The sequence below is a fragment of the Chlamydomonas reinhardtii genome, chromosome 3, assembly GCF_000002595.2.
Source record: "Chlamydomonas reinhardtii strain CC-503 cw92 mt+ chromosome 3, whole genome shotgun sequence".
Lineage (NCBI taxonomy): Eukaryota > Viridiplantae > Chlorophyta > Chlorophyceae > Chlamydomonadales > Chlamydomonadaceae > Chlamydomonas > Chlamydomonas reinhardtii.
In genome coordinates, this window is record NC_057006.1 from 448,688 (window position 1) to 471,625 (window position 22,938).

Consider the following 22,938-nt stretch of genomic DNA (forward strand, 5'->3'; position numbering starts at 1 on the left):
TCGCCTCACAAGATTACGATCAAAGTCAGTTGTCACGCGGATGCGCCCAGAGGATGCGCCTCGGCCTTGGTCCAGGGCATTTAGTCCACGACGCTCCTTTCGCGCTGTTAAAAAAAATACAAAATCACTGCCCCCTTGAGGATCTGGAACTTTGCACCGGCAGGGCCCGAGGTCAAACGCGGTGCACGATTCCCCCCTCCAGCTTTGTACGCGTCGCCCAGTCTCCCCCGGGCACCCCCCGCTCTCCCGCCAATCGCGCTGTAATGGATCACAAGGGAGCTCCCGCTTGGGCTTAAAATGGGGGCAAACGGTAAGCTGGCGAGGGAGAAAGCCCGAATCGTGCTGAATCGTGCACGGGCGATGGGGACGCGCGACTTCTCGCACTGTGCACCGGCGAACTCCAATTTTTGCACCGAAAAAGGACCAGTGACTTTGCAAATCCCTGTATTTTGTTCAGTCTGGAACAAATTGCCACGGGCGTCTTAGTTTGGAGGCTTTTCCAGAGGGCCTGCGCTTTCAGTGCGTTTCTCACACGACAAGTTGCATGCAACCAACCAAATATACGTGCCAAGTCTTCGTGTCTCACTAGGTTAGGCTAATTCGCCTGCACCTGACGCGCCCAACCGCAGCAGCGCCATGCGGGTACCGCCTGGCACCGACATCACCAGCGGCCCCCACGCTCCAACTCAGCTCCAGCTCCTGCCCCTGGCCTCCGGCCGCCGTGCTGCCAGGACTTGTGCACTAGCCCACGCACAGCAATGGCGGCGCGTCAGCTGCTGTTGTCCCAGGCGCCAGCTACCGGCGCCGGGCTCGCAGCGGCGGCCGCTGCCGCCAGTGGCCGCAGCGCCCGGGAGCGATGGTGACGTGGGCGGGACGCGTAGCCGTCGCCATCCCGACCTCCTTAGGGTGGCGCAGGGAAAGGACGGCAGCAGCAGCAGAGGCAATGACGGCAGTGGCAGCAGCAACAGCGGCGACAGCAGCAGCAGCAGTGGCAGTAGCAGCCTTGGTGGGAGGTCAGCACGTGTAATGGGCGGGGCTGTGGCGCCTGCGCCTGCAGACGCACCTGCGCCGGACCCGCTGCGCCCGGAGCAAGTGGACGACCGATACCGCAGGTGAGCTGGCTTGGGGTGGGGGTGGGGTGGAGGTGGGGAGGGCGAGGGGTGGGGTGGGAGACAGAGTACAGACTCCGGGGCAAGCGCCTGGCGGCAACGGTTGACACCTCGCATGGTCGGGATATCCCGCAGCGGCGCGGCCACACGGGAAAGGGCAAGGCCCGCGTGGAGCTGGAGGCCGGCTGCTCGTGCCGTTAGGCGGTAGCGCACTCGGCAGGGGCTGGCGCGCTCCTGCCGCTCGCCTGTGTGTGGCCCGCTGGGCGCTCGCTAGGCGCTCCGCAACCCCCTACACACACACACTTGCCGTACACATACACACATGCCGTACACACACAGGGCGGACTACAGTGATGTATTCCAGTACGAGTCACGACAGGTGGGTGGATATGTGGGCCAGGGGGGTCACGTGGCGTCGTGGGGGATGCCAGCGTGACAGGGAGGCGTGCGGCACAGCCAGCTCGGATGGTGCCAGGCAACAAGGTGCGTCTGTGTGCGTGTGTCTTGGCCATCCAGGCCTTTGCCCGCGCCATAGCTGGTGGCGAGCCGCGCATGCGTCTGGCTGAGGCGGCGCTTCACGTGACGGCGGAGGACGACGCCATTGGTGCGGGGGCAGGGGAGGGCAGGCCGGGGAGGATAAGGGAGGGGAGGGTAAGGAAGAGGAGCGGCGGAGTAGGGCAACAGAGGGCAATGACCACACATGCCCCGCTATTGTTTGGCTTGGACACCGCAGTCGTGGCCCCCGGCCCCCGCCGTGCCCCCTCGCACCCCCGCCGTGCCCCCTCTCACCCCCCCCTCCCCCTGCAGCCTCGCTGTCCACGGTGCGCTTCCCGGTGGCGGCCTGGCTGGAGCGCATAGGTGCGGCGGCGGTGGCGGCGGGCGGCCGGGTGCAGAGGGGCAGAGCGGGGCAGGGGCGGGGGGAGGGGCATGCCGGCGGTGGCAGCTGGCGGGGGCCGACCCCCGCAGGGCCCGCTGCGCCCACCAAAGACCCCGTCCGCTGGTGGACCGCAGACAGCCGTGTTGTCCGGGCGTGTGTGTGACACTGGCATTGTTGGATGTGTGCACAGTGCACGGGTGCGGCTGATGCAGGAGGTTGACCCCGCCCTGCTCTGGGCCGGGGTTACGGTCATTCATGTGGGCATGTATCCGCACGTGCCCACCGTGCTCACGCCCAAACCCCGCCCCCACGCTCCCGGCGGCCCTCAGACCGGCTGGTGGACCAGCTGTGCGCCGTCAACCTGCGCCGAGCAGCCACTGCCACAGCCACAGCCACCACAGGGGCAGCAGCGATGGCAGCTGGTGCCGCTGGTGCTACAGCCGGGGGTGCCGGGGCAGAGGCAGAGGCCGCGGCTGTAGCTGCGGAGGCGGGCGGCGTGCTGCGGGTGGTGGAGCGCTACCTGTGGGAGGAGTGCGGCTTCAGGGCGCCCGACTACGGCCGCAGCAACCTGCCGGTCAAGTGAGAGGACAGCGTGTGTGTGTGTGTGTGTGTGTGTGTGTGTGTGTGTGTGTGTGTGTGTGTGTGTGTGTGTGTGTGTGTGTGTGTGTGTGTGTGTGTGTGTGTGTGTGTGTGTGTGTGTGTGTGTGTGTGTGTGTGTGTGTGTGTGTTGAAAAGAAAACAACAAAACGAAGCCCGCCCAGACGGCGCGACGGAGTTACTTACGGATACCTACCGATACCGAGCGTCTTGTAGCCGCGTCGACCCCGGTAGTCATACTTACCCGCAAAAAGCCTGGAACCCCCCCTCGGGCGATCGACGAACGACCTGACCCCGAGTGGCACCCAGATGCATTGTATGCGCCGCGCCCTGGGCGCGCGCTGTGTGTGTGTGTGTGTGTGTGTGTGTGTGTGTGTGTGTGTGTGTGTGTGTGTGTGTGTGTCCAGCGTAGGCAGCTTGTGCATGTGTCAGAGAGCACAAGGAATGAAGTGTTATAATCTAGAGGAAAAGCGCACACCCCACACGTCTGGGGTGCATTACTTCCTCCGCAGTTCTCGGGGTATATGAGTGCTGATCGCTCCTCAACACGAAGCACGCGTGTATTTCGAGTCATTGGTGTGTACCTATGCTCGTCGTCTCTCTCGGCGCTAGCACCTGCGCATATGCCTGATCTGATCCTGCTCGTCTCGCGCTCCTCCGCCCCTCCGCCCTCCCGCCGCCCCGCAGTGCCGTGGTGGACCACGCAGGCGTGTGGGAGGACGCACGCCTGGGGTACTTGCATGAGGTGCGCGCGTGCTATAAAAGAATAATCGTTATAAGCACAAGGCCGTGGCTGAGGGCACTCGTGTTCCTTAGGATCAAAGAGCGTCAACACGTATTGTGTAACTCTGCTGCGTCCCAAACAACACGCTCACACACGCCTCGCCCACCCAGCCAACCCTGCCTCCCTCGCCCTTTCCTCCTTGTCCCGCTTTCCCCTGCTATCCCCCCCGCCCTTGTCCTCTCTTCCCACAGACGCTGGTGCGGCGCCAGGGCCACCCCGCCACGCTGGGCCTGCTGCTGGGTGACGTGTGCGCCCGCCTGCTGGACCGAGGCAGGCTGCCCTGCGCCGCGGCCATCGACACGCAGTGAGCGCGGGCATGCCGTTGTCGTCGCTGCTGGTTGTGCTCTGTCGCAATGGACAGACATGGAGAAAGGGTGATGCGTCGGAGAAGTGCGTTTGAGGACGCCGACTCATTGTTAGGGTGCTGTATGGTTCATGGACTGCAAGGCCGCAAAAGCATGGAATGACGCACGCACACACACACACACACACACACACAAACACACACACACACACACACACACATACACACACGCGTGTGGACACTAATCCCCTGTCGAGGTTAGAGTAGCGGGGGTTGCGCGATTTCCGGTTGGTAAGACCGGCGGCTCACCGCAGCAGGTATGCGAGGTAACGTCAGGTAACATTTGCTGCATCGCATACACTGTCTTTGCGCAACGTTTTCCTTGTGCTCTTTAACACAGAGGTACTTGTCCGTAACTGCGCACGCGTGTTTGGCGGCTTTGTTCCGTTTGTCTTGTGTTTAACAAACACACACACGCACACACACATGCCTACCTACCTACCTGCCTGCCTGCCTGCCTGCAGGGGCTTCCAGTACCTGCCGCGGGCGGTGGCGCTGCCGCAGCTGACCCGGGATGTGCTGGCGGTGGCAGCGGCGGCGGGCGGCGGCAGTGCAGGCGGCGGTCCGGTGGGCGGCCTCAACACCTGCACCAGCGAGGTGCGGGCGGCGGGCTGGGGGGACATCGTCACCTGTCGCCACACCAGCTGGCGCGGGGCCTGGGCTTCTGGGAGCCCTCGGAGCCCCATGCAGCGGGGGTGTCACCCCTGTCGCCATGAAACCCGCAACGGCCTGGCTTTAGCTGTCAGGGACTGATTAGGGCGTACACTGGCTTTCTTCACCCTTCCAAAGTCTGCTGCTGCTGCTGCTGCTGCTGCTGCTGCTGCTGCTGCTGCTGCTGCCTGCGAGTGCTCAGGTGCTGGTGGAGATGCTGCGCCACCTCAAGCGCGCCTACTGGCCCTTCGCCTGGGACTCGGGCGAGCACCTGGACGCGGCGTACCCGGGGGGCGGCGCCGCCAGCCACGGCGGGTTTAGGTGCGGCGGGTTGCGAGGGGGGCAGCGCGTGCGGGGGCGACCACCGTGGGCCCCGCATGGCTCAGGCAGTGGATCTGCGGTTGCCAGTCATGCACGGCTGGTGGTTGGTGGTGGGTAATGGGTGATTGGTGCCTGCGCTGCCACCGCAACGCTGCAGTGCACCTGCGGACGTGTGTGTTTGCGCTGATACCTGCACACGCGCTGACACGTGCGCGGCTGCAGGTCTGCCGCCAAGCTGGCCACCGGGGAGGAGATGTCCGCTGCACTGGCGGCTATAGCCAAGGTGGGCGGTGGAAGCCGGGGGCTCATTGCGGGGGTGGAGGGCGAAGCAACATCTGCATGCGGCAGGACTGCGGGCCCGGCCCATGGCTATGTGGCCCACGCACCCCGCAGCGCAGCACCGGCTCTTGTGTTGACAGCCGTATCCATAGTGCGTTACTCAGCACTTGCCCACACATGCTAAACCACACATGTGCTGACCCCCCGCCACCACACACACACACACACACACACACACACACACACACACACACTTACTACTCTACTGGGCCCACGCATTCGTCATCGTCCTCGCTGCGTGGATGACATCCTGCGGACGCGCGACCAATACCTCAGCATCGGCAGTCAACAGCTATTTCGCGACAACCCTCTGGGCCTGGCTAGTGTGGTCTACGTGGCGTTTATTCTGCCCACACGCAGCCAACGCCGGCGCGGCATTCGGCCCGCACTCTACACGGGCTACACCAATGACACATGCCTTTCGCGCCTTAAGGAACATGTGGACGGCACCCTGGGCGAAGCTCGCCGTGGCACTGCTGGCTCTCTATTTCATCAGCTCATCTGGGCCCACGGACTGGACTCCCTCATGGTCATCCCGCTACAGCAGATTCCCGTCGGTGGCACCCCCGCCGCCTACACCGCAGCCGCTAAACACATGGAGATGGCGTGGGCCCTGCGGCTGGCCAGCATTCGCGCACGCCATGGGCGACGCGGCCTCAACCAGCGGTTCGAAGTTGACAGCGCCGTATGCGACACGCCCCTCTTTCCTGCCGCCGCCCCCTTCCCCGCCACGCAGTCGCGTGCCGTTCGCCGCCGGTGGTATGCTTCACGTGACACCCGCCGTCGGCTCGGCGCCCTCCAACGCCAGTGGACGCCAACTCAGACCCTCCCCACCGGCCTCCTTGCCGGCTTCGCCTACCTCACCCTCGTCATGCTCTACGCCTACCTGGTCGGATACACTCCCCCGGACCTGGGCATCTCCCGTGACTTCGCCGTCTGGATTCTACCCGTCCTCGGCCACCACCTTCATCGCCGCCGCCCCCGCGCCGGCAAACCGGACTTCGCCGCACGCCTGTGGCTCCCCGCCGGCCTTCGCCAGCTCATCCCCGACCCTGTCCTACACGCCATCTTCGCCAGCGCCAACCCCCTTCTCCCACCGCATCGTGCCGTCCAACCTCGCCTACACTGGAAAGCGGGCTCGCCCCTACATGGCGCATTCTGCACGTACCACACCCTGGCCGCCGACCTCGACGCTGCTACCATCTGCCAGCTGCTCTCCACCCCCTGCGACTGCCACCGTTTCCCCGAATACTGCCACTCGACTCCGTGCGGCCCCCACGTTATGTCCACCGACCCCACCGCCATCCTCCCCGCCACCATCCACCGCTTCTGGTACTGCGGCGCCCGGTACCGCGCCCACACCCCCATCTCCACTGACACACAGGTCGCTGCTGTCCTTGCCGAAACTGACGACTGCCTGGGCCGATATGTGCGGACCTCGGGCAACTTCGCCGGCGTGGATGGTGGTGCCTGGGCCACCCATGTCTACAACGCCATCGCCAAAGCCGCCACCCCCAATAGCCCCCACTTCCGCTGGCCCCGCCTCACCCCAGACGACCGAGCCACCCTACGACACCGCACCGCCAACTACGTCATCACCGTCACCGACAAAAGCTCCTCCACCTTCCAACTGGTCTGCAAGCGCCACTACGTCCGCACACTCCTACAAGACCTCGGCGTGCCCGTCCCCACACCCTCGCCTGGTGCCTCCTCCCTCAACCCCACTCAAGTCGCCTCCCTCCACGCCGCCCTGCAGCCCCCCCTTCCCCCTCCTCCTCCCCCTCCCCCTCCCCCTCCTCAGCCCGCCGCCCCGCCACCGCCCCCTCCCCAGCACGCCGCCCCGCCACCGCCCCCTCCCCAGCACGCCGCCCCGCCACCGCCCCCTCCGCAGCACACCGCCCCCCCTCAGCCCCCTCCCCACCATGCAGCCCCGCCGCCACCCCCTCCCCAGCCCGCCGCCCCGCCGCCGCCCCCTCCTCAGCCCGCCGCCCCGCCGCCGCCCCCTCCTCAGCCCGCCGCCCCGCCACCGCCCCCTCCTCAGCCCGCCGCCCCGCCGCCGCCCCCTCCCCAGCCCGCCGCCCCGCCCCTGCCCCCTCCGCAGCACACCGCCCCCCCTCAGCCCCCTCCCCACCATGCAGCCCCGCCGCCACCCCCTCCCCAGCCCGCCACCCCACCTCCGCCCCCTCCTCAGCCCGCCGCCCCGCCACCGCCCCCTCCTCCGCCCGCCACCCCCGCCACCGCCGCCGCGACCCCAGCCGCCGACACCACACGCGACCCGTTCTGGCCCGCGTCCCGTACCGCCACCACCCGTGCACTCGCCGAACGCCCGCTCCGCCGCTCCCTCCGCGCCCCCGCCCCCACACCCGCACACCAGCCTCGCCCGTCTGCTGCCGCCAGACAACCCGCCACCGCCGCCGCCGCCGCTGCTGCCGCCGGCCCCCTGCTCGCCGCAAACACTGCCGGACCCGCCCCTGACCCCGCCCGCGCCACTCGCCGTCGCCGCCATCACTCGCCCGTCGGCTCCCCTTCTCGCCGCTCAGCCCGCCTCCATCCCCCCCAAAGCGCCGCCGACACCCAGGCCGTTGCTGCCGGCATCCCCCCGCCCGCCCCTGGGGCCGCCGCCGCCGCACCCGCCCCCGCCGCCCCCGACCCCCCGCCACCCGCCCCTCCCGGACCTGCGCCCCCACCACCCGCCCCTCCCGGTCCTGCGCCCCCGCCACCCGCCCCTCCCGGTCCTGCGCCCCAGCCACCCGCCCCTCCCGGCCCTGACCCGGCCACGGCCACCGCCAACCCCGCGCCTACATACTATCAGCGAGTATCAGCTGATGAAGCCGCCGCCCACTTCGCCGCCCAGAACGTCGACCTGGCCCGCTGGGACCTACAGTTCGACACCAGCAAGGACATGGCCTACTACGCCGGCACCCTCAAAATGCACAAGAACCCCCCGGCTATGCGCTTCCTCGCCTGCTCCCACGCCTGCCCGTCCACATTCCTGGCCGACTTGGTCACCGCCGTCCTACGTACAGTCGCTACCTCGTTTGCCAGTGTGTGGCGGACCCAACTTGGCACCGACCCCTGGTTCTGTCTCTCTTCGTCAGATGTCATTGACATGGCCCACGCGTACAACGCCCACGGCTACAGCGCTACCTCCAACCCGCAAGCCGGCTACGACTTCGTTAGGCCTGCCGCCTATGACTTCGAACGCCTGTACACCAACATCCCCCACGTCGACCTGTGTAACACCATCAGCCAGCTCCTGGCCGCCTCCCTCCCCGCCGGCACCACTGGCATCCGCGTCTCCACACAAGACCCTCACCCTGATAAACCCGGCGACCCCCACACACACACCGCCACCTTCGTCGCCCGCGTCCCTGGCGCCCGTGTCACCTCTCCGTCCGCCTCCACCACCCATCGGTTCTTCCTTCCGCACGAATTCATGGCCATCTTCCGCTCGCTCATCATCTCCACCTTCATTCGGTTCGGCCCCGTCTTGGCCCGCCAAATCCTGGGCATCCCCATGGGCATCTCCCCGGCTCCCTTCATTGCCAACCTGTTCCTCGCCTGGTACGAATTCAAATTCCTCCGCCAGCAAGCCACCACCCCCGCCGCCGCCCACGCCATCCTCCACCGCTTCCGATTCTCCAAACGCTTCCTGGACGACCTCTCCGCCCTCAACAACCCGTTCTTGGCTCGACTTCTCTACACAACCAGCATCCTCGAAGTGTCGCCCGCCCCGCACCGTGTCGTCCTCCATGGCCTATACCCGCCCTGCCTCCGCCTCACCGCCCAACGCCACCACAACCCTACCGAGCTCCCTTTCTTGGATATCCTTCTGGTCTCCTATACTACGGCGGACGGCAAAAGCCGCATCACCACCCGTCTGTATGACAAGCGCGACCAGCCTGCCTTCGCCCGCATCCGCCTGTCCCGCTTTGTGGCCGCCGACTCCTCTGTCAATGAGGCCGCCAAGCGCAACATCCTCACCGGCCAATTCCATCGCCTCCGGCGCATCATCCTTGACTACGACAACTTTTGCCTGGAAATGGCGCGCCTCATGCGCGCACTCCTTGACTGTGGCTACGCGCGCAAACGCCTGGACGACAAATACGCTGAACTACTGGCTCACTTCCCTCACCTGTACTACCGCGACCGTGTTGCCCTCACCGCGGCACGCACTGCCTACAACAACGCCGGCCCGCCCCCTGCCGGTGCTGCGCATGCCGGCCCCCCTGCGGCCCCTCCCCCGCCCGGCACCCTCAACGAAGTTACACGGCGGTATTTCATCCAACAACCTGCCAGCCCCCACGCGGTCGCACTGCCTCGCCGGCGCGCTGGCACCATCATGCGACCGTGACCGCTCCCGTGGAGCCCGCCGCGCCTCGGCGCCCCCTACCAATCCGCGGACCTCTGGACGTCCAGCCCAGGCACCGCACTATCAGGGGGGTGTTTGGGTTGCCTGAGTGCACGTGTGTGGGGGTTTGTTGTACTTGCTTGTGTTTCTGTTGGTGTGAGCTTTTGCGCGACCCGGGCTGGTGGGGTGTGCGGGTGTGCGGTCCTTGCTGGTGGGCGGGTAACGCCGGTCTGTGGAGGTGTCTCCTGTGGTCTGGGGGGTCTGCGGTTTGTGAGGGTTTGCTCGTGGGTGGGCGTGTCGGGAGCGTGGGCCTTGTCGCTGCGCCTGGGGTCTGAGTGTAGTCGCCGTCGCGCGCACCGCTGTAACGCCGCGGTCTGCCAACCTGCCTGTCCCGCCCGCGCACCAAGCCTGCCCCAACCACCGACGCGGCCACTGCGGCCGCGAGCATGCCTAGCCTCGGTGCCGCCATGGAGTGGGGAGCGGGAGGCCAGCTCCCGCCAGCCCATGGCGTCACACGCACACACACCAGCCTGTGCCTGACACTTGCGCACACATACGGGATACGCGTTATGCGCGGGTACGGGGGTGACGGGCACACGCCCTTTCCTGCCAGCCGAGTCAGCCCGACCCAGCGTCTCTACAACCGCCGCCCGCCATGCGCCCCATGCAGCCGGGCGCTATTTGCAGCCGCGCGGCCCCAGACTCCTTCCCTTTCACGGGCATAGTTAGTGGGTGGGCTTTGGGATGCGTGTTAGGACATTAGATAGCTTGCTTGCTGCACGCCGCCCTCTTCCACCGCTGCCATTTCACATGTCCGTGACACTTCTGTGCTGCCGCCCAATGCCTTTCCATTCCCATGCTTATAGGTGAGCTCGACTACGACCAGCGGGCGGGAATACGGGAATTAGGCGTGCTGGGTAAACGTTGTTTAGCGCGCCCAGGGTGCGGAGCATGGACGCATACAGGTGCATCGCGGGGTCAGGCCGAATGGTCGCCCGTGGGGTTACAGGCTTATCGCGGGTAAGTATGACTACCTGGGTGACGACAACCACGCGACGCTCGGTAAATTGGTAGGTATCCGTAAGTAACTCCGGCGTCGTCTGGGCGGGCTTTCGTTTCGTTTTTTTAACACACACACACACACACACACACACACACACACCAGGTGGCGGCGTGGCGGCTGGAGCGAGGCATATTCACCAGCCCCGGCGCCGGCGACATGCGGCGAGCGCGGGCGGCGTGTGAGCGGCTGGTGCTTCTGGCGGCAGACCGGTACCCGGAGGAGAGGTGCGCCAGTGGGGTGCGGTGGGGTGGGGTGGGGTGGCAACTCGGTTGTTGTAGCTCCGGAGGCTCGGCCTGCGTGGCCCCGCAGGCCGCAGCTCATTGCCTGCGCGTGCGCCATCGTTGCGGGGAACTGCAGCGTTTCCTGTTTACTCCTTCAAGTTGCGCCCCTTGTCGTCGTGTGCGCCTGCGGTGTACATGACCTCAACCGCCCGACCCCGCCTCCCAACCCCTGCCACCGTCCCCGCAGGCGCGACCTGGCCATCATCCTGCTGCACTCGGGCGACGTGCCGGCCGCGCGGCGGGAGCTGCGAGCCTACATGGCCGCGGTCAACGCCTCAGCCAACAGCGGCAGTGTGCGGGCAGCTGCAGGAGGAGGGGCAGGAGGAGCCGGAGCAGCGGTGGGCGCGGGGTCGAGTGTGGGGGCCGGGGCAGGGTACTGGTCCGGAATGGGCGGACCCCTGGGACCCGACCCCTTCGACCTGGTCCTATGCCGGCGGCTGTTGGTGACGCTGGAGGGACTGGGTGTGGGGGCAGGGGAGGAGGCGGAGGGGCTGGAGGCGGAGCCGCTCAGCGTGGAGGCAACACTGCGATTGCCGCCGCCTTGGGAGCGGGCGCATGGTGGTGGTGGTGGTGGCCAGGCGCTGCCGCTAACGTGGTGATGGAGGCGCGCGGAGGCTGTGCGTGTGTGCGCGAGGGGCGGGTGCACTGCATTTGGTTACGGCTCGGCTGAGGGACGTGAAGTAGTGGATCAGCAACATAGCCCAGTACCTACGCTGGGGGAGAGGCGGGGCACTTGATGTGCCTCAAACGGCCAAACTCTGCCGCGTGCCGTGTACGAAGGGGCGTCCGGTTATAGGTTACGGTCGCGCCCTTTCAAGTAGCGAACGCATGTGCGGAGAGTGGCATCGGCCGCATCGCTGACGGCAACCGCGCCGCAGCACTTTGAGGACGCCGGCAACCGCAGGTCGTTGGGTTACGTACCGCGTCCATACTTTGCGGTATGGTGTGTGTGGAGTTGTGGACCTGAGTGCGGTTGATGCGGGATCGTTTTCTGCATCTTCCGCACGCTTCCACATATAAATAATGGAACACTTGCATGGAACTCTGTACAGGGGCTTGAGACCTACGAGAGCCGTAACAGCCTAGATCATGACTGCTTTTTGCTGTGATAGGTGGTAAACGGTCTGGCGGGGAAACAGGAGCAGGCATGCGCGACTTTGTACGACGTGCATGGGCGCGCGTGTGCTGGGCCACTGGCAGCCTCCTGCCGGCACGAATCATCCCAAATAGCACACATTTGTATGACGTGTAGTGTGCTGCCACTTACTTCCTGTCTAGGCTTTCGTCGCGCACTCGTAACGCAAGTTTCCACAGCTTGGAGCCGCCGAGCGACAGCTAGAAGTAGTTTTAGGCTGTAACTGTCATAATGTCAGAAAGAACGCCTCTTCTTGCAGCAGATCATGGACATGCAGCTGCTGGGCCTCCTGAGCGGAAGGCGTCCGACTGCCCTTTGCACAAGGAGACCTGCTTCTTGTCGGATGGCTCTACAAAGAAGGATGACGCTGAGCACCGGAAGGTTAGATGCGCTGTTCAATGGGTCAAGGCGCAAGTCGCCAGCAAATGCAACATGCCGGTCGTGCGAGCGTTAGTTTTGGTCCCTGAGACGCTGCAGGTACCCATCTCACTCCGTTGCCTTTGTCGGAATGGCCGCAGGTCCAGCGCAAGCTGCTCATAGCCTGCATCCTCTGTGTTCTGTTCATGCTCGTTGAGGTGGTCGGAGGCTATGTTGCGCACAGGCAAGAGCGAAGAGAGAGAGCGCATTGCGGAGGCGGGAGCAAGGAAGCATCCTGCTTCATGGGATTCTGACCCTCCCGGCCCTGCGGTCCCCGAACGCTCCGCGCCGCTTGCTTCACCCCCCTCCCCTTTTGCCGCCGCAGTATTGCCATCCTGGCCGATGCCGCACACATGCTGTCTGACGTCGCGGGCTTTGCGGTGTCGTTGTTTGCGGCGTGGGCGGTGACTCGCAAGAGCCACAAGTCCTACTCGTTCGGCTACCACCGCATTGAGATCCTGGGCGCGCTGGCCTCGGTGCTGACCATCTGGGCGGTCACCGGCGCGCTGGTGTACGAGGCCGTCCTGCGTGTCATGTACCCCGAGCCCGTCAACGGAAAACGTGAGCAGGGTGGTGGGGGCTTCGGGTTTGGCGTAAAGGCCCGGTTGCCGGGGCCGGCAGGGACCGGCCGCTGGTAGACACGGCCAGGTGTGGCCTTCTTCACCCTCCCGCTACACGGCGCCACCTCCCTTGGCCCCCGTACTTCCCCTCCCGCTCATGCCTCACGTCTCTTTTTTGCTTAACCATGCCCCCCTGCTCCTGCGCAGTTATGTTCATTGTGGCCTGCGCCGGCATCGGCTTCAACCTGATCATTGCGGCGGTGCTTGGCGAGCACCACGTGCACGGCATCAGTGAGTACTGGGCAGTGCGGGCAGGCCCCTGGCAGGCCCTTGGTAGGAGTTGACAGGTAGCATGAGGTGACGCGACGTGCTGCTGTGTGCTGCGGCACACGAGTGGCAGTTACCGGCGCCAAGGTGGCTCGTGTACAGGCCCGCAGGCTGGGGGGGATCAGCCGCAGCCCCGAGGGCCCCTCCTGCTGGCACACGGCAGGCCCACCACCCCGCCCTGCATGTGCCCTGCAGGCGGCCACTGCCACGGCCACGACGACGAGGGCGGCGACGGCCATGGGCACGGCCACGGCCATGGGCATGGGCACGGCCACTCCCACGGGCACTCGCATGGCCACGGCCACAACCACGGTCAGCGGCAGCACAGCCACGGCCACGGCCACGGCCATGACGGCAGCGAGCACGGCCACGGGCACAGCAGTGACGAGGCCGGTGCGGCCGCCGGCGGCAGTGGCTGCAAGCACGCCGGTCACGCGCACGAGGGAGGCAGCTGCATCATCATCAACGTGCCGCTGGCGGACGGGGCGGCGGCGGCGGCGGCGGCGGGTGCCGCGGCGCCTGTGTCGGCCATCATCAGGTGCGGCGCGGCTGGCCTGGGCCTGGCAGGTTTCTTGCAGCACCGGGCCAAGGAAGGGAGCATGGCTGGAGCAGGGGTGCAGGGAGTTTTGGGAACGTGTAGGCGGCATGGGGACTTTGCCGTGGCTCCTGCAGTGACCTGCTGGCGCCCTGCCTCGCCCTGCCTTGGTTGCCCCCTCCAGGGAGGGCGGCCACGAGGTGCCTGTGCGGCTGGACGTGCAGCAGGTAGGTGGGGGCGCACGCGGGGGCGGCGCGGGGCGCTGGCTGGCCAGAGGCCTTTGCACCACACACGCTGTTCTAGCTGCCACCCGCCGCCTTCTAACTGGTCATGCCTGGAATTTGCAACCCGCCGCACAGATGCTGGCTGCCGGCAAGGAGCCCGCTTCGCGCAGCGACCACGACCATAAGCACGGGCAAGGAGAGGGCACGAACGGCCACGCTGGACACAGCAGCGATGAGGAGGGGGGCCATGACCACCACGACCACAGCCACGAACACGGCGCCGGCAGCTGCTGTGGCGGCCATGGCCAGGCCGCGGCGGCAGCTGGCGCGGGCGCCGCGGCGGCGGGCCCTTCTGCTCCTGACGGCCATGGCCACGGCCATGACCACGGCCATGACCACGACCACAAGCACGGCGGTGGCGGTGACGGCCATGGCCACAGCCGTGAGGTCGTGCCGCACGCGCACAGCCACGACCACGGCGCCGGCGGATGCGGGCATGCCCATTCGGACTCGGACCAGCCGGGCCACAGCCATGGACACGGCCTGGGCGGATGCGGCCACGGCCACTCGCACGGCCACGGCCACTCGCACGGCCACGGCCACGGTCACGGCGGTAACATCAACCTGCGTTCGGCGGTGCTGCACGTGGTCGGCGACCTGCTGCAGAGCATTGGCGTTGCCATTGCCGGCGCGCTCATCTGGTGGAAGCAGGACGACCCGCGCTGGCAGGTGCGGCGCGGTGCGGCCGGCAGCTCGCGCACCGGTGTCGCAGACGCTTGCAGTGGTGTGCCCCGTGTTCAGTGGGCTCGTGTGTACGGTACATGGTGCAGAGCATTGCTTGAAGGTCCCCCAACTGCAACTCCTTCCTCCGTCTTCATATTCATCCTTCTCCCTTACCCCAAAACCCTCCATGCCCACCCCGCTTCCCCACCCCTTCCTCACCCGCTTCCCCACCGCAGCTGGCTGACCCGGTGTGCACCTTCGGCTTCGCCATCCTGGTGCTGCTGACCACTCGCAGCATCATTGCCGACATCACGCACACGCTCATGGAGCGCACGCCGCACCACGTGGACCTGCAGCAGGTCACACAGGCCTGGCAGGGGGTGAGCCGGGCGGCGGGCGCGGGTCCGGCGGGGGGTTGCAAGGATTGGTACAGAGAAGTGTAGCGAAGTAGGCGGCAGGCGTAGGAGCGCGCGTACCGAGGACCGAGGGGGGGGGTTACATTCATGATTATTTAAGAAGTGAGGGGCTGGGGTGTGGGCCTGGCGGTGGTAAGCTGTGGGTGGCTGAGTGACACGGGCAGGTAGTACGGCAGGGATCCCTGACCGGGCCTGCAACCCACGCAGTTCCTCCTCCCCTGGGCCCCTGAGCTCCGAGCCTGTTCCTGGCGCCGCCTTCACTTCTTAAATAATCATGAATGTAACTCCCCCTCGCTGTACCGTGGGCTCAACGCTCGCCTACTGACACCGGCAACTGCATCCCGCCTGCTCAACCCCAACTCGCCACCCCGCCAGATGGACGGCGTGCTGGACGTGCACGACCTGCACGTGTGGAACCTGTCCGTGGGCCTGCCCATCCTCACCGCGCACGTGCACATCGCGCGGGCAGCGGACGCTGACGCCGTGCTGCGCGGGCTGGAGGGCTACGTGCGGCGCACGCTGGGCATCACGCACAGCACGATCCAGATCTGCAATTACCAGGTGGGGAAGGGGCGGGATGGCAGAGGCGGGCGGGTCAGGGAGCTGGAGCACGGAGCTGGAGCGTGAATCGGACCCAGGTTGGGAAAGTCAGTAGCGGAAGACACGTGAATTGGGGGATGTCGAGTAACACCACACGTACCTGCGGTGCTAAGGTTCTGACGTTATGCATTTCTTTCTTGCCTTGCACAATCAGGGCGCCGCCGTTGCTGTGACGCCGTCTGCCGCCGGCGCCGCTGGCGACGCACAGGTCTAGGCACCTGGGATGCAGCTGGGATGTAGCGCCGGTCCCCCCTTGGGCGCGACAGCACGGGCGAGCGCAGCGTTGCTCAAGCCGGGTGTTAGCTTGTGAGAGAGTGCATGTTCGACGGCGGCCCTGCGGCCGTCTTAGCGACTGGAGCCAGGAATGTACGCACGGTCAGAGGTTGCGCAACATTGTAGGCAGCCTGGACGGGAGCTCGGATACCAGTTCCTGCCTTGGCCGGGCGCATTGCGAGTGCAAGGAGCGATGGCGTCTGCGATGTCGTGCAGCCACTTGACTCCCGGGCAATAACGGTGAACTGTACAAATGGTTGGGGGCGTTGTGTCCACCAATATGATGCGTGTTAGGGTGACGAGTTCCACCGCTACATGTGGCCGCGTTAGGGTGACGAGTCACACGGCTAGTCGCAACCGCGCCTGGGTGCTAAGCTGTGCGGGCGCCAAGGCAGGATGCGGTTTGATGTGGATGGCAAGGGTGTTGAGAGCCAGTCATGTTGTCCGTGGGTATGGCCCGGCAGCCTTGTCAAGGAGTGGAGTGGTGGAGAACTGCTGGCGCGGCATTACAAGAATGTCTGCGCGCATATCTTTTGTAAGCTTGAAGCCTTGAAGGCACACCAGTACACCACTGTCAGCCAACACCACGTGAGGTTCCGCGTGAGGTCCCACGTTAGATTGCAAGGGAACCCATAGCGCATGGGACTCCTTCTGACAGCCGCAAGTCACGTCCCACCGTACCGGTGGTACAATATATTCTAGCAGGCCTAGTCACGTGTGGCTTGAGCGAAGAGCATTGCGCCAAGCAGTTACTTATAGGTTTCACCAGACCATACGCACTCACGCCGTCCCGTCACAACTGTTGCAGACATTGAGAGTCCTGTCACCGTGACTGCAGACAAAATCGTACAAGGAGAGTTTCTTGAATCGCTCGTATCATCGCACGCAAGCACGCACGCGCCCTCCTGCTAGAGGGGCTGCCGCCCACCCCCCCTTGGGCCGCACACCGGCATCAGCCCACTGCACACGCGCCTGCCGCCGTATGTGCTGTCCTCGACTGATTATTGGAATCGTCGGTAGCATCACGTCACACGTACACAAGCCCCAAGTTTGGGCTAGTATCTACAAACCCCGCCAAGCTCAGACCTAACTGCCTGTCCCCTGCCTGTCCCGTGTGCTGTGCGCTACCGGCTCAAGCCGCTGGGGCCCGGCGTGCGCCGCCCCGTGCTGGTGGTCATCTGCTCCCGGCTCGCCACACGGCTCATGCTGCCCTCGCTCGAGGGCGTGGCGCGGCCGCTGGCGGGGCCGCGGCTGGGCGAGGGGCTGACGCCGTTGCCGTTGCCGCCGTCGGCCGACACCACGTTGACGCGCGCCTTGCCCAGCTCCACCTTGCGCGCGCGAGACGCGAACTCCAGCGAACACTTGGTCTCGCTGACGTTCTCAGCCGCGGGCGAGACGTTGACGATCATGACGCATTTGCTGTTGCCGCCCAGGGAGTCCTCAAGCAGCCGCGTCAGCTGCATCGTCATGACGAGTACGGGGAATGGACATGACACGTGAGTTGCGAGCATGAAACCCGAAAGCCGACGGAATTTTTCATGTTTCAAGCAGCCGCACAGCACCGTCGCACTACGCGCCTGAAAACCCGCGGCCTACATCGCCGCCAACGCACCTTGGAGTTGCGGTAGGGGATGTGCGCGTTGCGCTGCTGCAGCGCCTGGATCACGTCACCCAGCGCCGACAGCGACTTGTTGATGGCCTGGGGGGTTGGGGATTGGGGAATGGGGAGGCACACAGCGTCACAATCAGCAATCTCGCAATGGGTTACAGTACCCGCACGAACGTTGATACCCGGGGAGAACGGCGGCGGGTGTATGCGCACGCAAGGTGCGGCCGCGCTGCGCTGTAGGCGCCGCACCTGGGCCTCCTTGAGTCGGTCGCCCTGGGCACCGGTGCGGCTGAGGCGCTCGCTGCCGGCCAGGTCGATCAGGTGCAGCTTGCCCTTGAGCGTGGTGCCTGTGGGATGGTCGCGGTGTGAAGGCGTGAGGGCGGTGCGGGCTGAGTGTCTGCCGCGCGGGAGGAGACATTTTGAGGCTGTGATGGCCGATCAGCTGGTGACATGCTGGCTTCAGCCCTCTCCAGCGGTCCACTGCCGCAGTGGCAGCCGCTTCCACTCGCACTCCAGCGCCGGCCCGCTCTCACCGTTCTGCTTGGAGACCGCGGTGATGTACACGGACAGCACCAGGTGCGAGCGCGAGGAGTGCTCGTTCATGTTGGTGGCGTAGGTGGAGCGGTTGGCCTTGCCGCGGCCGATCATGGCTGTCACCTCGCCCATGTCCTTGACCTCCTCCAGCTTCAGGCCCGGCACGTACATGCCGTCGGGGCCCTGTAACAAAGGACAGCGGGTACGGCAGAGCGTCAGCCCCCGGCATCACTGTGTGGGATCTTGAGTTCCAAGCGCTTTTGCTCACTACCAGTGCAGCTCCCGAGAGCCTGCGCAGGCCACGCCCATCCAGCACAGCCATGCCACCACTGCTGGCGCCAGCGTCAGCCGTGCCGCCCCCGCACCTGCTTCACGTCCAGCTTGTCGCCGTCCTGCGCGCCGTTCATGAGCAGGTCGTAGATCTGCTCGTTGTAGATCTCCAGCACGCTGGCCGAGAAGCTGAACGCGTACTCGGCCGCCCGCTCCTCCGCCAGCCGGAACAGGTCGCCCAGCGCGCGCAGGTTGACGCCTGGGTTGCCCTCGGGGCCCTCCATGGTGAAGGTCTTGCCGCTGCCGGTCTGGCCGTACGCCATGATGGCCACGTTGTAGCCGTCCAGCACGCTCACCACCAGCGCCGCCACCTCGTCGTACAGCTGCGCGCGTGTGGAATGGGGGAAGGAGGGGAGAGCAGGTGAGGCAAAGGACAGGGAGACGCGTGATGAGGTGCGACTGAAGCGGGTGAAGGCAAACTCATACAAGGAGCGTTCGGTGAACGGCATATGCCTGTGGTCGTCGCAGACCCCACGTCGCCCGCAACCAGCACCATGGCCACCCGCGGCGGCTCCAATATCCTTGCTCACCTTGTCCTGCCCCTCCTCCGGCGACAGCACGCGGTCAAACTCAAACTCCTTCTCCGCCTTGTTGTCCACCGCAGCCACCCGCACCGTCTCCTCGGTGGGACAGCGCACCGGCATGCTGGCCGCCGCCGCCGCCGCGTCCAGCCCGCCGCGCTCCTTGTCCAGCATCGGGCGCACGCGGCACAGCACGCGGATGTTGCCCTTGAGCTCCAGCACGACGTTATGCAGCTTGCGCCGCTTGTCGAACTCGGTGCGCCACTTTTCCCGGAAGTGCATGATCTGGCCCTGCGCCTCCAGCTCCCGGATCTTGGCCACTTGCTCCGACTGCACAGCCAGGGCGAGCAAAGGCCAAGGACGTGAGAGGCAGCGGCGCCGGCCAAATTGGCAGAGCGTGTAGATACAAGGGACTAGGCGGCCAATGTGATGTTGCAGGCAAGCTATCCAGCCGCAGCGTTTCTGCTGCTGGAAGCCAGTCCTGCAACACAAACCCCGCACACGCGCACCTGCTGCCGCACAGTCTCCGTCTCGTCGCGCGCGTCCCGCAGCGCCTGGTCCATCTCCGCCAGCTTGGTGCGGAGGTCGCTCTGTGCCAGACACAACACACGAACCAGGAGTGAGGAACGAGACAACGACTTATAACGCAAGCAGCCGGCAAAGCCCCGGCGCCCCAAGCCCCCCGAACGGTTCACCCAGCATCGCCGCGGGCCCACCTGCGCCGACCGCACGCGGGAGATCTCCTTGTCCCGGACCAGCCGCGACATCTGCGTGATGGTCTTCTCCGAGAATATCTCGCTCTGGAAATTGACCTGCAGTCGCGACACCGAGAGCACAAACCAGTCGGCACGGCTGCAACCCAGTCAGGCTTACCCATGCGGCCGTGCACACCTAAACGCGCAGGCCTGTTTCTAGCGACTCTCAGTGCTCTGACCCTGGAACCCTTCTCCATGGGAGGTCACTCCGTGTGGGCGCACACAGCCCCAGCCCCCAGCGCGAGAGCATTGTGGGGCAGCCCACGCCCACGCACCAGCTCCTCAAGCACGCCCTCCCGCAGCGCATGTATCTCGTCCAGCTTGGCCTGGATGGCCATAAGCTGCGTCTTGTACGCCGCCGCCGCGTCTGACTTGACAGCTGCCATCCTGCCCTTCATCTCCTGTATGCAACCCAACCAGGAGAAGCTTTGGTGCCAGGTAGCACGCCCACGCGGCCAAACACACTTCGATCGCGCACCCGTTTCAAGCACGTGGCCGCACCGCCTTCTACGCTCCTTCAGCAGCCCAATTTCACAAGCCCGGCAGTCCGCGAGTACCCTGCCCCTGCCCCTCCCCAACCCGCTGTTCCCAGCCCAGCCCTGCGCCATGCCCCGCACGACCCCATTTCCATTTCCATCCCCACCTTCATGGCCTGCAGCGCATCGCTCTTGGTGGCCTGCAGCTGCTGGATCATGACCTGCTTCTGCTTCAGCTCCGCCTCCAGCTCCTCCACCTTCTTGCTATGCTGCTCCGTCAGCGCCCACATCTGCTGCTGCAGCGCCTTGGCCTGCTCGCTCTCCGTTGCCGCCGCCATGGCCGCCTGCTGCGCCCGGAAGTTCGCTTCCGCAGTCGACAGGTCATTGCGGGCGTGTATGAGCTGCTGCTGCAGCAGCTCCTGCGCCTGCACCGCGTCGTCCCGCTGCCTGGTGAGCTCCTTAACCGCGTCGGCGGCGCCGCCGGCCGACGCCGCCGCCTTGCTGGCGCGAAGTGCGGTCAGCTCCCGCTCCTTGGCTTGCAGCGCGGCCTGCAGCCAGTCGCGCGCAGGTTGCCACATCGCTACAGACCCCACCGCACTGCCGACATGCACCGCTATTGCCACGCCTGCTCCCGGAGCCAGCGGCGGGTGCGCCCACCACGATTCAGGCTGCGACCGAGGCAGGGCCACGCGACGAGGCCCGCGCCCCATCCCCACCTCCCAGCACCCCCGCCACCTACCTGCGACTCCGCCAGCAGCGCCTCCACCGCGCGCAGCTCCTCCAGAGGCGCAGCCGCCGCTGCCCCGCGCGGCGATGGGCCATCCGCGGCTTGTGCGAGCCGCGCCTGAGGGTGGCATGAGGACAGATCACAGCTCAGCGGACGAAAAGCCGTTTCTGTTGCCGTGCACGCTGCTTACGCTACTCACCCTTGGCAAGCTGTCACTTCACCAGACACCGCACGCCAGCCATAGGTACCCCCGCTACCACCCGTTGCCCTCTGTTCACAGACACGCACTTTAAGCCGGGCCGCCTCCGCCTCCGCCTCCCGCAGGCGCGCATCGCGCACCGCCAGCTGCTGCTGCAAGCTCGACACCTGCTGCGCCAGCTCACTGTTGGGGCAACGAAACGGCACGACACGTTTAGGTTTAGAGAGTAGCCGGCTCCGCAGGGCCCAGACAGCAAGGCTAGCCCCTGTAGCAGAAACTTCGAGCCATACCAAGACCAGCATGCACACACCTGCTGCCGCGGGAGCTCGCCTCGCCGTCCGTGCTGCGCGCGCCAGAGTTGCGCAAGTTGCGGTTCTCCTCTTGCAGCTTGCGCAGTTCGTGCTGCAGCTCCGGGATTACCTCCACATTGCCCGGGTACATCAGCCCCTTCTCCGAGCGCAGGGCCTAGGCGTGGACGCACACGCACAACACGGAGGCGACGCGTCAAGCGAGTCAGCTGAGCGCCCCGTGCGACGTGTGCCTGCTGGCCCACCCAATACCGTTGCCAATGGCGTGTGTGAAGTGTAAGCTTGCGTGCCTGACTGTTCACCGCATGCATGCGCTCACCTGCAGCTGCTCCCCGCTGCGGTTGAGCAGGTCCTGGAGGTACTGGTCGTAGCCCTGCAGCACGCCCATTTGCACAGGGGTCAGTATGCACGTCAGGCGCCCACACAGGTGTTAGCTAATGTGCACAGGTGCCACAGTGCACATTAGCTGCTGTGTAGGCGGCGCAATCAGCACCGGCCGGCCAGGCCAAGCCAGTGGTGCCCGTATACAGCACGCACGACGCAGTTGCCTTGGCTTGCCCCGGTGACGGCCCTGCCGCCACTCACCTTCACCTCAATCATCTGGCGACGGCGCCCCTCCATCTCCTTGCCAAAAAGGTCACGATACCCGTAAGAGGGGAGCGCAGCTTTGGACGCCGTGCCGTTGGTGTGCTTGTGGCCCCGGGTGAGGATGGGCTCCTCATCGTTCTCGTCACCCTCCCCCGGACCCTCCTCTCCCTCCCCAAGCTCCTCCTCTTCCTCATCGTCCAGCTCATACTCCTCATCCGCAAGACCCTGGAGAGACACGGGGCGGCGCACTTTTCACAACGGCAACGCCAGCTGGGCCGGCTTGCCCCGAGCTTCGCATTCTGGAGACCTCCGTCATGCGCACTGCGCGTGGTGCATCCGCTTGAAACAAAGGTACGCTGGATTCTCATAACGTATTGGCAGTGTGCAGCGCACAACCAGCCAAGGCCTTAACAACCGGGAAGCAGAACAGGCGCTGTGTGAACACCCACCAGCTCGGCCAGAAGCGTCCGCTTCCGCGCCTCTACTGCAGCGTCCGAGTTTTGATACGACTTTTGAAGCGTCTGCTGCGCAAGCCCTGGATCGTAGTCCTGCAAACAGGGTAGCAAACGCGACTTCAGCGCCCATCGTTATGCGATGATGTCTGCCAACCTCCGCACCAGGGGCTTCTTAAATGTTGGTGGCATGTTTGCGCCTTTTAGTTGAGGTCCACCAGTCCCAGGGTTAACCAGGTTTCAGTTTGGACTGCGGCAAGAGACTCGGCTCCGTCCAACCAGCTCGCTAAAAACCCATGATGGTCAAAGTGATATGATTAGATTTACACAGCGATGCAAAAGCACACGACGAATCAGTGGCGGAACTTGACTGTGCGCGTAGGGGCTTGCAAGTCTCAGTGCCTCTTTCCCTAGGGTACGCAGCGATTGGAATGTTTGACAAGGACAAGCGCTGTGTACATGCTTGGGCCAGCATGCCGACCGTCGAAGTGA

General features: G+C 65.5%; 5 protein-coding genes across 5 annotated transcripts; 4 read left to right on the forward strand and 1 right to left on the reverse strand.

Moving 5' to 3' along the window:
* The first annotated feature begins 414 nt into the window (after positions 1–414).
* Positions 415–5,436, forward strand: CHLRE_03g145027v5 (uncharacterized protein). Its single transcript, XM_043060405.1, has 11 exons — positions 415–1,112; positions 1,449–1,488; positions 1,626–1,713; positions 1,917–1,967; positions 2,316–2,565; positions 3,271–3,328; positions 3,559–3,671; positions 4,196–4,328; positions 4,585–4,703; positions 4,926–4,986; positions 5,319–5,436. The coding sequence occupies exons 1-11, from the start codon at positions 637–639 to the stop codon at positions 5,364–5,366; spliced, it is 1,437 nt and encodes a 478-aa protein (XP_042925534.1). The 5' UTR covers positions 415–636; the 3' UTR covers positions 5,367–5,436.
* A 48-nt stretch (positions 5,437–5,484) lies between these two features.
* CHLRE_03g145047v5 (uncharacterized protein) lies at positions 5,485–10,306 on the forward strand. Its single transcript, XM_043060406.1, has 2 exons — positions 5,485–6,786; positions 7,789–10,306. Exons 1-2 carry the CDS (start codon positions 5,569–5,571, stop codon positions 9,394–9,396), a joined length of 2,826 nt encoding a protein of 941 aa, XP_042925535.1. The 5' UTR covers positions 5,485–5,568; the 3' UTR covers positions 9,397–10,306.
* A 48-nt stretch (positions 10,307–10,354) lies between these two features.
* On the forward strand, positions 10,355–11,986 carry CHLRE_03g145067v5 (uncharacterized protein). The gene is made up of 3 exons (XM_043060407.1): positions 10,355–10,413; positions 10,559–10,680; positions 10,925–11,986. Exons 1-3 carry the CDS (start codon positions 10,381–10,383, stop codon positions 11,334–11,336), a joined length of 567 nt encoding a protein of 188 aa, XP_042925536.1. The 5' UTR covers positions 10,355–10,380; the 3' UTR covers positions 11,337–11,986.
* Positions 11,987–12,044: 58 nt separating this feature from the next.
* On the forward strand, positions 12,045–16,501 carry CHLRE_03g145087v5 (uncharacterized protein). Its single transcript, XM_001695682.2, has 10 exons — positions 12,045–12,253; positions 12,391–12,473; positions 12,615–12,850; positions 13,057–13,140; positions 13,372–13,714; positions 13,896–13,938; positions 14,071–14,664; positions 14,895–15,038; positions 15,450–15,635; positions 15,829–16,501. Exons 1-10 carry the CDS (start codon positions 12,104–12,106, stop codon positions 15,886–15,888), a joined length of 1,923 nt encoding a protein of 640 aa, XP_001695734.1. The 5' UTR covers positions 12,045–12,103; the 3' UTR covers positions 15,889–16,501.
* Positions 16,502–16,508: 7 nt separating this feature from the next.
* Positions 16,509–22,876, reverse strand: CHLRE_03g145107v5 (uncharacterized protein). Its single transcript, XM_043060408.1, has 17 exons — positions 22,612–22,876; positions 22,444–22,542; positions 21,992–22,219; positions 21,726–21,779; positions 21,409–21,563; positions 21,188–21,281; positions 20,912–21,016; positions 20,340–20,720; positions 19,972–20,097; positions 19,658–19,753; positions 19,451–19,531; positions 18,951–19,271; positions 18,456–18,743; positions 18,090–18,273; positions 17,806–17,903; positions 17,560–17,646; positions 16,509–17,404 (listed from the first exon to the last, which is right to left on the reverse strand). Exons 1-17 carry the CDS (start codon positions 22,636–22,638, stop codon positions 17,072–17,074), a joined length of 2,757 nt encoding a protein of 918 aa, XP_042925537.1. The 5' UTR covers positions 22,639–22,876; the 3' UTR covers positions 16,509–17,071.
* Between the last annotated feature and the right edge of the window lie 62 nt (positions 22,877–22,938).